The sequence below is a fragment of the Toxotes jaculatrix genome, chromosome 2, assembly GCF_017976425.1.
Source record: "Toxotes jaculatrix isolate fToxJac2 chromosome 2, fToxJac2.pri, whole genome shotgun sequence".
Taxonomy (NCBI): Eukaryota; Metazoa; Chordata; class Actinopteri; family Toxotidae; genus Toxotes; species Toxotes jaculatrix.
In genome coordinates this window covers 25617191-25632383 of record NC_054395.1, presented here as the reverse complement: position 1 = coordinate 25632383, position 15193 = coordinate 25617191, and the positions used below count along the sequence as shown (strand labels likewise).

Sequence of the window (15193 nt, the reverse complement as noted above, 5' to 3'; positions counted from 1 at the left end):
CCTCCATAAAAAACGGAGGGACAATTTCTTTCTGTCAGTGTAATGGCTCATTTTTCCAAATAGATTTCACAGCCTGCTTTATTTAAACATTGCTGTAAATTATTATTTAAAAATGATTTGTCAAAGAATATCTAAGAAGAGAATGGAAGATGGACATAACAAATAGCTTTGTGTGTGTGGTTCCTCATCATAATCATGATGACATTTGACAAAACAATTCTCTGATCATTTGGTTATAGAAAGAATTATAAATTAGACGACGGACAGAAGAAATTATGTTTTATTTATGGGTTGTTTCTGTCCCAATGATTTACATGGTTTGCTCTAAAATGAGTAACATATTTATAACAAATGGCTTAAATTATATACTTAGGTCTTCATTGTCACTTAAACAGAGATAATAGACATTAAAAATACAGTTTTGTATTTTACTCACCTTTTTATTGATATATGCATTCAATTTTGTCATGTTCTAAGTGAATAATAATAATAACCTTCCACAAGAAATATATACCATGAAATGGCCCCCCCATGCCCAGGAAAAAAACCCCTTTTGACACCTTTCACATAAAAGGAGGACAAAGCGAGGTCCTCCTCCTCCTCCTCCTCCTCCCACTCCTCCTTCTGTGCCAGACCTGTCCTTGTTTCATTTTTCATTTTGCAAAGTGGTGTAGATTGGCAGGCGTCGCGAGAGAGTGAAATGGAGAAACTACAGGGATCAGATGTTGGACTCTGTTCAAACAGCATTATGAAGTCTTAGATCAGATGAAACTGATACTATCTCATTATGTTACATACAATGAGGAGTAGTGATTAAATGCATTGGATGGATTTTCCTTTCCATTTTTTCACATCCAAAATTAAAACTGCAATTTCTTCACATGTGACTGATGTGGTGTAACTGGTCGACTCATAAAGTGATTACAGCTGTAAGACAAGGCAACTATCTGTGTAGTACATTTCATACAGCACAGCAATTCAATGTGCTTTACAAGGTAATAAAAAAATACAGCAAAGGTAAAAGATTTACAATTAAAAAGAGCAAAAGTACATGTAAACAATACAATACAAATTTTAAAAGTAAACTAGAGTGGTTTAAATCAAGAGGAAACAGAAAGATGACAAAGAAAATACTCCCCTAGGCCTGTCATTTAAAACTCATCAACAATCATTTGTTTGTTTGTTTGAACAAAGGCAGCAACATATTGTTTGAGCAACATGGCAACACTGTTGTCACTACTTTCGTAGGGAGGACCAAGACAGGGCTTGAAGACAGGATGATTCACTGATGGTGTTCTTAATAGTGAAAAACAGATTTGCAGGAAGATGAGATGACAAACACTAGGAAACATAAACATAACATAGATAACACAACAAAGAACTGGTGACAAAGGCTGGTGTACATACAGACTGGGGTGATGAGGAAACTGGGATTAGCAGAGTGAGTGGGGAAAGAAGCTCAGGTGATTGCAGATGTGGGAACAGGAATAGGAAAAGAAGAAGATGAAGAATGGCAAGTTTGGAGGAGAGAACATGGAAATGGAGGGATGTGAGCAAAGGCCGGAGATGGGAGGCCAAGGGGAACTAGGAGGCAGATCATGACAACTGTCCTCAGTCTACAGTACATCAAATGACATTTGCAGTCATAAGTCATCTGATGATGAGCAGCCTCTGGTCTGATATGAACTCAACGTCCATATTTAGCCGGTGTAATGAGGAAGATATGCAGTAAGAGTAACTCATCTAATCCACTCAGTCACTGGGCCGTGACCAGCTGAGCGTCTTGCTTTCATGTGGGCGTTTGTCACGTCAGCTGTCACAGAGAATAGGCAGACACACAATGACAGAGGTAATATGGAAACATAAAGTGGATGAAAAAGTAACGTTGACTAATCATGTGAAGAGCAAACTCCGCTCAGCTCATAGTAAAACAGCCTGGTGCTGACTTTTGGAAAATAATAAATCTGACCTGAGGATGGTGCTAGATAAAGTTGGTAACAATTCATCCTGTGGGGAACACGAATGGCTGAGCTTAATTTCAATCCATCCAATAACCATCGAGACATTTCACTCACTACCGTGGATATGACCCTAATGGTGGAAAAGCAGTGGACGGTCGGATCAGCATGATCATCACATCACACTGCGCTGCTGATGTGGCTAAAAAAAAAAAAAATGTCATAAATTACAGTGAACGTTGGTGTTTAGTTACGTCAATACAACCATATGACTGCTTGTAACTTCAGATTAGTGTGTTTAAAGTTTCTGAATGCTCAGTGTTGAAAAGGAGACTGACTTTTCTGTGGCGTCTGCTCTGCATCTCCAAACAGGAGGGCCCTGAAAAATCTTTTAACCGTGTTGTGTACACATGAACCTCTCAGGTGAGTAAACTGAAAGAGAAAGGCAGGTAAGTCACCACTCCCTCAGATCAACAAAACACTGGCAGGACACATGTTTAGTGACTCAGGTTTGCTGCCTCCACCTCATACAACACACCACAGCGACCACAGCTGCAGAGCTGGAGGTCTGGCTAAGTGCAGCTGAGTTATCGAGGCACCAAACATGCTCTGCGTTATCAGATTACTGTTTCAGATGGATACAGTTCATATGGCGAGTGCATGTATTTCAGCTTAGCAGTGAGTCTGCACCAAAAGGTCACGTCACACGTTACACAAGTGCTTTATATAGCCTAATCCATCCAGCAGCGAGGGAAGAGCATCATATGATTTTCATCCCAAAATACAAAGAAACAGGAACAGAGGCAGCTCAGACTGATGCTCTGAACAACGTACAGTTCTGTGCAAATGTTTTAGGCACTGAAAGTAAAGTGAAGATTCTTTAAAAAAAATAATCAAACTAAATATTTTTATTTAGATAAAGCCAGCACTTGGAGTGACCATCCTTTCCCATTAAAACAGCACCAGTTCTCTAAAAATTTTCAACTCACTTTGCTGGTAGGTTGTTCCAGCATCCTGGAGAACTTGCCAGAGTTTTTCTGAAGATTTAGTCTGAGCCAGACTGCCGGACTCCTTGTTCTTCTTGTCGCTGAAGATAGTTCTCTATGACTCTATGACTGGATGTGTTTGGTGTTGTTGTCCTGCTGCCGAATGAATTTGGAACTGATCAAACGCCTCCCTGATGGTGTAGAGTGATGGATAACTGACTGTATAAGTATCAGAAAAACAACCTAGCTGTTTTGTTGAGGTATAGGCTGAAAATAAATCCCACCTCAGTGAAATTTTAAATGTCAGAGTGAACAAACCCAAGATCTTGAATTGCTTTTTAAGTTACATAGGCCATACATAAAAGCACTTGTTACTGGATTCAACTTCAAACATTGCCACTAAAATCACCTGCCAAACCCCAATTCTCAGTACAGCTGTGCTTCTTTTCATAATTTCTCTTTCTCTTTCGCTCAGTCTGCTGTGTATTGAGACATCATGAAGTGCTCCAACTACATGGATAAGAATATAAACAAGGGGCAAAAGCATCATCATCAGAACCTGGAGACGTTTGAGTCAGTGAGGCGCAGGAGGTCAATGAACTGCTCTCCATCAGGGACAAGACACACTGCATCTATCTATCTATCTATCTATCTATCTATCTATCTATCTATCTATCTATCTATCTATCTATCTATCTATCTATCTCACTGTGTACTGTGCCTCAATTAAATGGTCTTAGTATATAATGATTATATAATTTCACCTGTGAACAACATAAGAAACTAGTCCAGAGTTGTAGTAAAAACAGCCTGAGGTGGGGAGTAAGAGAATAATTTTAATTCAGAATCTCACCTGTTTGGCTGTGATAGGCTGATGCTGATCCAATCACCGGCTGCTGTCTCGACCCTTCCGTACATTCACAGTGTGATTTAGCGCACACACAGCGGAACACGGTGAGTGTCTTCTTAATCCTTACCCCTCTGTGAAATTACCAAATGTGATTGCTAATTACCCAGTCTGCGACTCCCTTAGTTTAGCGAATACCTTGAACATTTGTGTGCCTCCGACGAGACACTAAAACGACTTCTGGCTCCAGTGTTTGTTGAATAATTACTGTGGGTGAAATAGCTTAGCTTCCAGGCTAGATGAGTAGCTAACGTCAGCTAATGACTAACTAACGAAAACTCGGGTTTGTGGTTCAACTAATTTAATATCCTGTTGTGTCTGTTTTGCTTTCAGCTGTGTATCACGTTATCCATATGCTTAAAATGTTTAAAATTTAAAAGTTTGAAGAAATACAAATCTGAGCTGTTTGGGAGATTTGAGAGTTCAACCTGATGCTAACTAGCTAGCCTACTTATTAGCTCCCGGTGTTAACTAAACAGTTACGGCAACTTAAAATGGAGTTTAATGTTTGTCAGATTAGAAAGCCGTTAAACTGCGAGTTCAAGTTTTTTTCCCCTCTGTCGAGTCAGCGTTAGTTAACTTAACCGCCCGTGTGTGCACAGCTCGCAGTTTCTTTTCCAGGCTAACACCCAACAACGTTAGCTAGCACTGACCAAACGTTGCTGCTAGCTGAATGCTAACGGTAGAGTTGTCAAGATTAGTCTTCGTCAAGCTACTTCTTTGCCACCACCTCCCGAACTTAAAATAAATTCACGTTAATTTTATGTCGACGCGTTAATACTGCCGGCTTTGCCTGATTATTTTAAACGGTGTAAAAGTCACAGTCTACGGCATTGGGAAACTAATAGCCACACCCTTCCTTTCGAAACCAACTACGCTTTAAGTTCTCACGAAAATAAGTTCATTTCGATTTCATGTATTAAACGTTGCATTACTCCTTTAACATTTAAACCCACATTTGTACAAGACTGACTTTTTGAAAGTTTTATTAAAGGGCGTAAACCGGGAGTTTGTTTGTGCCCCTCTGTTAAAATCCGTTTGCTTCTTTCCCTTCGATCCAAGAGTTTGTTGACTTGTACTGAAGAGAAGTTTGAGTGGCCCTGTTAGCCATAACGTGCCATAAACCATTAACCGTGTGATTAGTAATTTAGACCAACATATATTTTTTTTTCACTGTTTGTGTGTTGATCAGCAACAGGTCTTTCATGGAATAAGTTAACAGTTTTGTTTGTTATGTAACATGTGACAGCTCACCTCCTGACTCCATAAAATAGACCCACACAGCACTTAAACAGGCAACAAAAAATAGTCATTAACTCACCCTGCTATCGTGAATACAGCACATGTAAAACTTAAGCAGATGATGTTAAGAGTCCTTCTCAGTGCCTGTCTTACTAATTGCCTGCCATGTTTCTGTATTTCTAGACTTGTAGTCTTATAGTAAATTGAACCAGCTTCATGCATACAGCTGAATGTTTTATTGGTTTATTTAGGTCCATTTTCCTGTCTGAACAGTTTGGTGTAGCCCAGCTTCCTGGCTCCCAACCGGCCCTCAGCACCTGCCCGCTGACATCAGTGTACCTGAGGATCTGCTGGCCCCCCACCCTCCCCAGATGTAGAGGGAGTTGCCATCTGCAGCAGCCGTGTACACAGTAGGTTAAGCTTTACTTGTTTCACTGTATAGATTTTATGCAAAGTACACTTTTGTAAAAGGCGGTGTGCATTTGTAAAGTGGAGTCAGTATTTATTTATATTTTGTTACAAGGAGGCACTCTCATTAGCAAAGCCAGCAAAAATTAATGAGAAGGACTGGTGAAGGTTTCAGGTTGAGTGCTTGATTCTTAAAATGTTTGAGTCCAGGCTCATATCTAATCAGCAGAAGGCTTAGGTTCCTTATCAGATATTGCAAGTTTTGTGACACCCACGTAAATTTACATTTTAAACACGGTACGATTTGCCTTTACCTACATTTTCAGGCTAAAATATGCCTCAGGTACACATTGGCCTCACCCCCCCCCCACACACACACAGACACACACACGCGCAATGGTAATGATTTCAGTGCAGTGATCATGCATGCACCCTCTGATCTCTATTTTCTGTTTGTATGGTGTACTTGAGTAGAGGAGGGTCATTACAATGGCTCTTTGTAGAGTGCCTCGTGTGCCTGTCTCACACTGTGGGTTTCTGGTGGTGCTTCATACGTCATAGTTAGAATTGCAAATGCCGTTTGAGTGTGACAGAGTGGTTTTTGTATTGTTTATCGCAACATTTAACAAAGGTCCCCACTGATGTAGTGTGATTAGTAGATTCAAAGAGGTTCTTAAATGAGATTTTACTGTGCATCACCCCCTCTTTGACATTTGTACATCAAATGAAGACATTTGCATTTCAGAATAGCATTTAAAGCAAAGCTCCTCGAAAGCACTACTTTAAAACTTTTCACTCTGTGTGCCATTGTACATATTTGTGAACAGTGCTGTTACATGACTACGCAGCAAATTAGGAAGATTTTCTCAAGTTTTCTCTGAAAATAAACTAAAATGTCAGGGTTTTATTATGAATTTGTGAGGGCGAATTTCATAGCATTTGTTGTTGCCCACATTCACAAGTCAACAAAACACAAAAATGAAATAAAATTGTTTGTGGAAAGTTATACCACAGAAGAAGAGTATTTGTCAAGGGCTTAATTTTGTATTTCTAATAATAATAATGATGATGATGATCAGAATTAGAAGTTGTCAAAGATATATGTCGCTTCATATTCACTGGGTAATCCCCGGATCTTTGGATAATCACACGCGTGTTCGAGAAGGAACATTTTCATGCCTGGGACAGATCTTTTTACTGCGAACATTTTCTAGGCCAGGTACGCTGTCTAAACTGTGTCAGGCTGATGGAGTTGATGATAGGTCATTCTCCATGCCCTTTCTTCTCCATTTTGTAATGAGACTGAGTTATTTGTGGCACTGAAACTCTTACTCACCAAGTGCACTGCCTTTTTCAGGATCTCTTGCACTTTTATGGGTCCGCAGCTGCACAGTGTGTCTAGTTTTTATTATGGATGCACTTTATTATCTTAATTGCACTTAGTTACTACCAGGGTGAAACACGAATCTGAATTCTTGGAGTTAAGGAGCCAGGCTATAGTTTTCTTCAGGACTTCTTAATTTTTCTATTTAAAATTTTTTAAAGAGGCAACGCCCCTATCATCATGACAGCTGAAGTCCCATGGTAGTGGGTGGGGGCACAGAGCGCATTTTTTGGCTGAGAAATGACGTTTTAATCTCCTGATGTCAGCAGCGATTTTTCATTGTTGTAGATACTGTACTACAGGGCGTTCACACTGCCACCGGCTTAGTTTATTGGTTCACCACTTCCAGTTGGAGTTTCTGATTTTGGCGTCCTGCAGGAAAAAAGTCTTGGGTTACAAACAGAAGGACCTTCCAGTGAGGTAGTGATCGTGTTTGTTACAGTAACAAAAGCGACATTACTGAGATTTTACACCAAGTATTTCTCGTAACATCTTGATTCAAATGAAGTAATGTCAGAATGAATTATGGACGAGGGATGGGGTCATTTCAGTCAGGTTATTAAAATAATTCTTAGATATTTTTCTTGGTTTAGGGTAATTTGAAAAAAGTTAAGGTTTGTTTTTTTTTTGCGATTCAGCTGGCTTTATTTTTTTCCCTCTGTATCTGAAAATGACACAGCCACTCTCTGTCTCACTTCATCTTCCCTCCTCTGTACTTTCACAGACTCTTGTGCTGTCCAGTGAAGTTGCCCACCATGCGTGAGTACAAGCTAGTGGTGCTGGGATCAGGAGGTGTGGGAAAATCAGCACTGGTAAGTGACGGCTGCTGCCATCTGCAGCAGCGCCTAAGTCACATATTGATTGGAGTTTTATGGTTTTTATTATTTACTGTTCATATTTTTGATGTGATTAGCAGTACAATACATGTGTGCTTTAAATGAAGAGGCCATTTTAACACAGAAATATATTCAATAAAACATTAGATATATTGTGCTACAAAAACCGTATTGAGTGTTAAACACATCGTTGTGTTGTCTCTGAGATCCCCTGCAGGTTCAGGTTGTTTTTAATGATTATTAATGATATTATTTGGAAGTATTGTAATATACAACTAGGAAGGAGTGACAGAAATGTGATATATGTCAGTAAATTCATGCACTTGGTAAAGATTTCTAAATCATGTCATCTGGTTTTCAGCCATATTTTTTACACTTCACTATGACAGTTAAACAGGTTTTAAATCTCATTCTCTTTTGAATTAAAAAGGCCTTAAAAAGTCTTACATTTAACTTGGTGATTCCTGTTGAAACCCTGTTACAGGATAACAAAGGCCATAAACACGCACCCTCAGGGTGGTGGAGCTCTTCATAAATGTCTTCTTTGCAGTTGTCTTCAATCAGAGAAATGTGGTTTTATCTTGTAAAATGTTTGGTTGGGAGTTAATATTTCAACAGATAATTAAAAACGAATAAATCTGAGTCCGGAGCTCAGCAGCTTCAAGAACACGAATGATCCTTATGAAAGAATAAGTTAAACTGGCCTCAGGCCAAAGATGAATATTGATGATGACTCAGTGTTTATTTTGAGGAGAAGGTTTGGATGAAATGGCTCAGTCCATACTGTAGTATTGTCCTTGCAATAATCTACATAGTAATTTATAAACCTGCCAGGTTTTGGTCAGTGGTGATGAACCGTCCTCATGATTCCTTTGTTTCTTTTGTCCATTGCAGACAGTCCAGTTTGTGCAGGGCATTTTTGTCGAGAAGTATGACCCCACAATAGAAGACTCCTACAGAAAGGTAAGCTCAGAAACCCACCTTAAACGTGACTTTGTGAAATTTTTCAGTGACTAAGCATTAAAATCTTTAAAAATGAACCTTTTTTTTTTTTTTCCTCCAACAGCAAGTCGAGGTTGACGGGCAGCAGTGTATGCTTGAAATCCTGGACACAGCTGGAACAGTAAGTCAAGTCAGACACAGGTTTCACTCGAAGGGGTCTCATTGGATAAATGCAAACAGGCTGCTGATGGTCTGGCCTGTCTGTTATCGTTCTGCAGGAACAGTTCACGGCTATGAGGGACCTGTACATGAAGAATGGCCAAGGCTTTGCGTTGGTGTACTCCATCACAGCGCAGTCAACATTTAACGACCTACAGGACCTCCGGGAACAGATCCTGAGAGTAAAGGACACTGAGGATGTGAGTGTTAAACTCTATTAAAACATTATGTTAAATTTCTTTTCTCCTTCATACCAGTATTGTTATTACTAAGGGAGTAAAAAGTAAGTAGTACATGTAACACTGTATTACACACATCTGACACTATTATATTACAGTATAACAATACTATAGTACTACTACATTGCAGTTGTGCTTTTATATTGTTATAGTTCTTATATCTAAGCCTGCCTCTGTGCTGCTGTAATGTGACTTTCCCCTCAGGGATCAGTTAAGTCTTATCTCTCGCCTGTCCAATTCAAAATCAACTAATATGGAGATACGTGGTTTTCATTGCACAGCAATAGTATTTTAGTAGATTACGCTGAATGGATCGGTATTAAAATAGCTTCATCTTTCTGTGTCACTCAGCCCTGCAGTGCTATATGAGACACTGCCTCAGGGTGTGGAGAGTTTCCCTTCAGTGAAAACCTTTGGTTTTTCTCTGTATAATGTGTCTGTGCCACCTCTCACACTTGTCACTCCCTCATTAGTCAGCTCTGTGGGGGACAAGCAGAGCGAAGGGGGGGGGCAGGAACTTTGTGACACGGTGGAAATGTCAGAGCTGTTGTTAGATGCTATCTGCCACTTTCGGTATTGGTCTCTTCTTCTCTTGATTTTAGAGCAGGTATACAACAGCATGCAGTCTGTGTTGCTGAAACACAACCAGCACTGGGTGGATGAAAACGTCATATTGCAGACACCATTAATTTATGGTTTTCTGTGTAACTGTTGTATAAATCAAGATATTGCTCTCAGCAAGCCCGAACCTTTCACACTTCTATTAATCAGGTTCCCATGATCCTGGTGGGAAACAAGTGTGACCTGGAGGACGAGCGCGTGGTCGGCAAGGAGCAGGGTCAGAACCTGGCCCGTCAGTGGAACAACTGTGCCTTTTTAGAGACTTCAGCTAAATCAAAGATCAATGTTAATGAGGTAAGTTCCAGTACTACGTAAAGCAGGTGCGACGTATTGCACCGTGGCTCCAGGTCCAGGTCTCTGGCTTTTGCATGGTGAAATTGACGGTAGCATCTGCGAGCGAGACAGACTGAACAGTGATCTGTGCTTCCGATTTGTGTTTGGTAACACTGTGCAGAAACCACTGCAATAAACTGAACAGTGTGGGGATTCCACGTTTGTCCCTCCTTCACTCCCGCGTGCAGTAGCGAACTCCAGCTGTCTGCAGATATTGGATCAAGTCCAGTTCCAGAAACACAACACATGAATTCGTGTTCCAGTGACAGCTTTGATAATGGCTCAGGACTTTCGTTATTCTTGCTCAAAAAGACACAAAACTCTATTGAAATCCATACAGAACAGCATAGAACACAGTTTACAAACAGTGACACAACAAAATGACTATAAAACTCAGTGACAAGCACCAAATCATTTATGGCTCAGCTTGAGTGTAAAATGATCCCAGTCTTGATCCGCTTTAAGTTCTTTGGTTAAAGAGTTCCACATGTTGACCCCCTGAAATCAAAAAGCCGTCTGTCTGAATAAGGATTTTCAAAATGGCTCCTCACAGTTCCCCACAGATTCAAGCCTCCGTCCATGAAGGGATCAACACTCAATATATTTAATTCCTTAAGAATATAGTGTGTGTATGTGTATATATACATACATATTGAATATGTGGTGTGATTTTTTTCAGCTTCTTGTCCAACATTTTGTTGCTTGAATAGAGACCAGAGAGTTGGATAATATGAAAAATAACCCATGTAAAATGTTGGATGTCTCAAACTGCTTCAAGCATGCGAACAAAAATGGATTTGTATCGATAACAGCTCTCCTAAGTGATTTTGTTTTATACTCAGAGCTGAAACTCTTTCTATATTTCCCTTGATGGACTCTACTTCCATTTATGAGGAAGTGGACAAAATGGCATCAGAGACTTTTCACTGGAAGATATTAGTTCTGTGACGGCTGAAGCCAAACGTTGAGGCCACTGAACTTTCTCTTTCTGTTGTAGATTTTCTATGATCTGGTGCGACAGATCAACAGAAAAACGCCGATGGAAAAGAAGAAGACAAAAAAGAAGTCAGGTTGCACTCTGCTCTAAAACGCCCTCCCACAGTCGCTCCAGGCCAGGTGAGTGGGTGTCAGAACAAAATTTATTCCAGACATGTGCCGGGCTCCTGCTGCTCACTGAGCTCTGGATTGTCGCTGAACATTTTGAGGTCCTTTGCCATAATTATTATGGTGATTTCATTCATCTTGACGGATACCTAGCCAGTACTGTGTAGCAGTAACAGGTAATTGAAAGCATCACTGATGTCTTTGAAACAATGATGACTCATAAAGCGTCTCTGTAAGTTTAAAGGCTTTTCTTTTGTTAGGTAATTGAATAAATTAAAGCCTTTTTTTTTTTAGTGTTGTGGCGTCAATCAGTTCCACCATCCTTATTTTAAGGTGCACTAATAAAGATTAGAGATTATTTTTCAGGGAAACCTGGAGCAAATGTCCAGTTTCATCCAACTTAGTGAAATCTGCATGTTTGAAAATCTGTTTTACTTCTTCACCTTTAAATTTCTGTCAAAGTGTAAATTTGTGAGGCTCTTTCATGAATGTTGTGGCTCCACCTGCTGTCGGAACATTGTAACTGTGGTTGTACTTTGATCCACCAGTGTCACTGCATGTTCTGGCCCATTTATTTCAAATAATGTACGGTACGGATGTACTAGACTTTTAACATTAGCAGCCATTGTTTTATGAATCATACCATAGTGGTTTTTAAGTGTGTTTTCACACATTGGTTTACAGTCTTTTCACTTTGATATGAAAATCAGCCTCGGGAGACTTGAAGCTTAGCTGAGTGTGAAATCCATCACAGTGAACATCATGCTTTTCTTTTAAACTGTGCTGCATTGCAACCCTCTGACTATAACACTGTAACTGCAACATAAATGAAAGCAAATATAATCAACTTTATTTTTATTTACATAGCCAAGTGTCACAAATTTGGCTCTGTGGTCTTTACAATCTGTACAACATACAACACCCTCTATCCCCAGACCCGTTATTTAAAAAAAATTAAAATAAAAGAGAGAGGGTGAAGGAAAGGTAAAAGGGATTGGTTCACATTTCAAGTCTGTCTTAAAACAGTAGTCAGGTGTTTATATGAACACTGAAACAGGTCTTGCTTGCTGTAATCATTCCTTTAGTCAATACTAGCCGTTTAAAGATCTCTTCCTAATTCACTTCCAGTGTAAGAGATGGGTCACGGGGGTGGGAGGGTCTTTTCAGTATAAAAATCCTCACTTATTACGACTCTTCCGCTGCAGCTCAGCAGGGAAACGTCTTGGTAAACACAAGGAGGGATTTTTATACTAAAAAGACTCGATTAGTCTGCTGCAGCCTCATATTAGCTTCAGATAAACTTTGCACTATATTTGAGCACAGAGCAAAGGCTGGGATTTTGTCCCCTCATCACATTGGAAGCGCATTAGAAAGGGATGTTCTAATGTCCAGTATGAACACTAGGAATTATACCAAGAAAAACCGGTTTTAATGGTTGTCCACACACCTGGTTGTTTTTTTATACAGAATAAATGTGAACCTGCTTTTTAAGTGCATAATTTGTCTAGTTTACATGTAGCGTTGTTTTCAATGGAAAAAAAAACTCCACTACACACTACGTGCTCAGCACCAAACAGCAGGCAGACACAGTTATCGACCAGCTGGTGAACATAGTGGAGCATTTAGCAGGAAAATAAGGAGATATTTCCCTCAGGAGCTGGTAAAGACCAAAAAAAGCTTAAATTAATCAGGTGATAAGAAAAATGACTCCAAACTAATGCCGCTGTTGCTGCGTGACTGCTGTCTGTCGTTTGGAACTCGTTTGCCTAAGAGTGCACTGATTTACTATAGAACACCTGATACCAAAATGTTGACCACGAGCACAGAGCGCAATTCAAGAGCGGTGGGAGATTGATTACTTTGTCATTGAGATTTAATGCAACTACTTCCTGTTTCATCTGCAAGGAGAAATTTGCCATTCTCAAAGGATATAGTGACAGCTGCATTACTTTACTAAACGTGCAGAGCAGTACAACAGGAGCAAGCGGTAAGAAGAAAGTGTGCTCATAGTTAAAATTCATTGATGAATAAAAATGCACTGTTTTTTACTCAGGTGTACGAGAGGCAGACGTAGGAGAGAACAACCTTGAGATCTCTGCTCTAATCTGGGGCTCTGCAAACAGGCACATTTTTTGATGATATGCACTGACATTTTTTTTTTTTTTTCTTACTTGCAGAAACTTGTAATGATTAACTGTTTCCCAGTGGATCGTGCCAGCATTCCAAGTCCTCTCCAGAGCATTTTGAAAAAGGCCGACAGAGAAACCTCACCACTCGCAAAATGGCAGGAGACGGCACATACTCTCAAGATACTCTTCTCTGCTTTTTTAATGGCAAAGAAATCTGCCTCTCTTTTTTTTTTTTGTACTGTCAGCCTGATGACAAATCTTTTTGTCTTTTTTTTTTTTTCTTCTCCGAGGTGTCTTTCTTTTGGAAATATCAGTGTAAAAGAAGAGACCGTGGGTTTAAATCCATATATGGGAACTAAAATGTTTTATTAAACGTAACATCAGTCTTTGGCATATTGTGACAATATGTTTGCAAAAAGAAACCATGTGAAATGTTGGCCTTCTCATACATTTCTGCACTAACAGCATCAACGACGATACATCATTGTCCAAGTTACTCGCTCCTACTTACAAAGATGTGTATTGAGATAACATCTTTCCTAAGTGACTTTGTTTTATATTGAGAGCTGCAAGCCTTCCATATTTCCCATAATATATTCTACTTCCATTTTTGCATAATAAAGCTACGGAAATTAGTATTTTATAGACTGATGGGGGAAAATGGTGCGTTCTGATTTGTGTCTTGAGGCTGAAAATATATTGTACTAAACCAACTCTAATATTGCTTCTTGTGTTACCCTGTCACAGATGATTTTCCAGCTTTTATGAATGATTAAATTTTAGTACATTTTCATTATTCTCTGTCTTGTTTTTTTTTCTTATTGAAAGTGTTGCTAAATGTCAAAAATGTTGGGTTTTTTTGTTAATATGAAATGATAATTTTGAAATATAAGTGTAGCTGCAAGGTATGAACAAAACTTTTTTTTTTTTTTTTTTTTTAAATCAGTTGTGTTTTCTGCACATCAGACAAAAGCAGAAGCTGGTAATGTTCTGGTAAAGCTCATGTATTGCAGTTGTAGGAGACACAGGTGTGAGAGGATCAATATCTCAAAAAGAGCCTCAACAGTCAAAAAATGTAACTGATTGTTTTCTGTTGGCAGAAATGACAGCCTGAGCCCGGCTCACCGGAGTTTCAGCGGAGGAGTTGGCTCAGCTGATCTGCAGCTGGGAAAGAGGAACTGCGACTACAGATTCTCAGCAGCAGACACACAGGAAGTGAGGTGAAGGCAGTAAAAAGCAGAATAGAAAGTGATCCGATGGTGGACTTGGCCAATGTCTCAGGGTCCCTCTACAGGACTGGGGCCACAAGATGGAGGACTCGTCATAGTTGCTTTTGAAGTTACAAGTGCAAGTTTTTAACAAATTTGTGATTAGTCAAATTATGTTGACAGAAGTGATATGGAAGTATAAACCCTAAACCTCAGCTGCTTCAGTGCAGCTGAAGCTAATCAGAATGTGGTGGTTAGGGTCCAGTATGCCTGTGAGCCACAGCTGCCAGTTTCATTTTACATTTCACAAGAAAGCTATTAGAGCAAAGAACGAAAGGTCAATACTAATTTGTGTATCAGAACTTTTTTTTCTTCCCATTAATAATCCCATGACCCCCTCATCTTTAGCTAATGACCCTTTTGTGGAGTCCGGCCCCTGGGCTGGGAACCACTTTACTAAACCAAGTAGTTAAAACATCAAAATGATGCCTACACCTTGACACTGATGCATGAACATGATAATGTTATTTGCAGCATCACTCCCAGGGACCGTTTTACTGCAGGAGTACTTTTACTTTTGATACTTAAAGTATTTGAGTAAAGGAGCTGAGCATTTCTTCCACCGCTCGGTACGAACAAAAATTTCTGATTCGTGTCAGAGGTCACGTTCCCGCCGT

General features: G+C 39.7%; 1 protein-coding gene across 2 annotated transcripts; it reads left to right on the top strand.

The window, feature by feature from the left end:
* Positions 1-3795: 3795 nt before the first annotated feature.
* rap1aa (RAP1A, member of RAS oncogene family a) lies at positions 3796-14098 on the top strand. 2 transcript variants are annotated; one of them, XM_041051075.1, is made up of 9 exons: positions 3796-3898; positions 5367-5503; positions 7610-7697; positions 8616-8684; positions 8788-8844; positions 8942-9082; positions 9893-10036; positions 11073-11191; positions 13357-14098. In XM_041051075.1, the coding sequence occupies exons 3-8, from the start codon at positions 7641-7643 to the stop codon at positions 11160-11162; spliced, it is 558 nt and encodes a 185-aa protein (XP_040907009.1). In that variant the 5' UTR covers positions 3796-3898; positions 5367-5503; positions 7610-7640; the 3' UTR covers positions 11163-11191; positions 13357-14098. The 2 variants fall into 2 exon arrangements, with proteins under 2 accessions (XP_040907009.1, XP_040907000.1); XM_041051066.1 differs by having other exon boundaries at positions 3863-3898; positions 5345-5503.
* The last annotated feature ends 1095 nt before the right edge of the window (positions 14099-15193 follow it).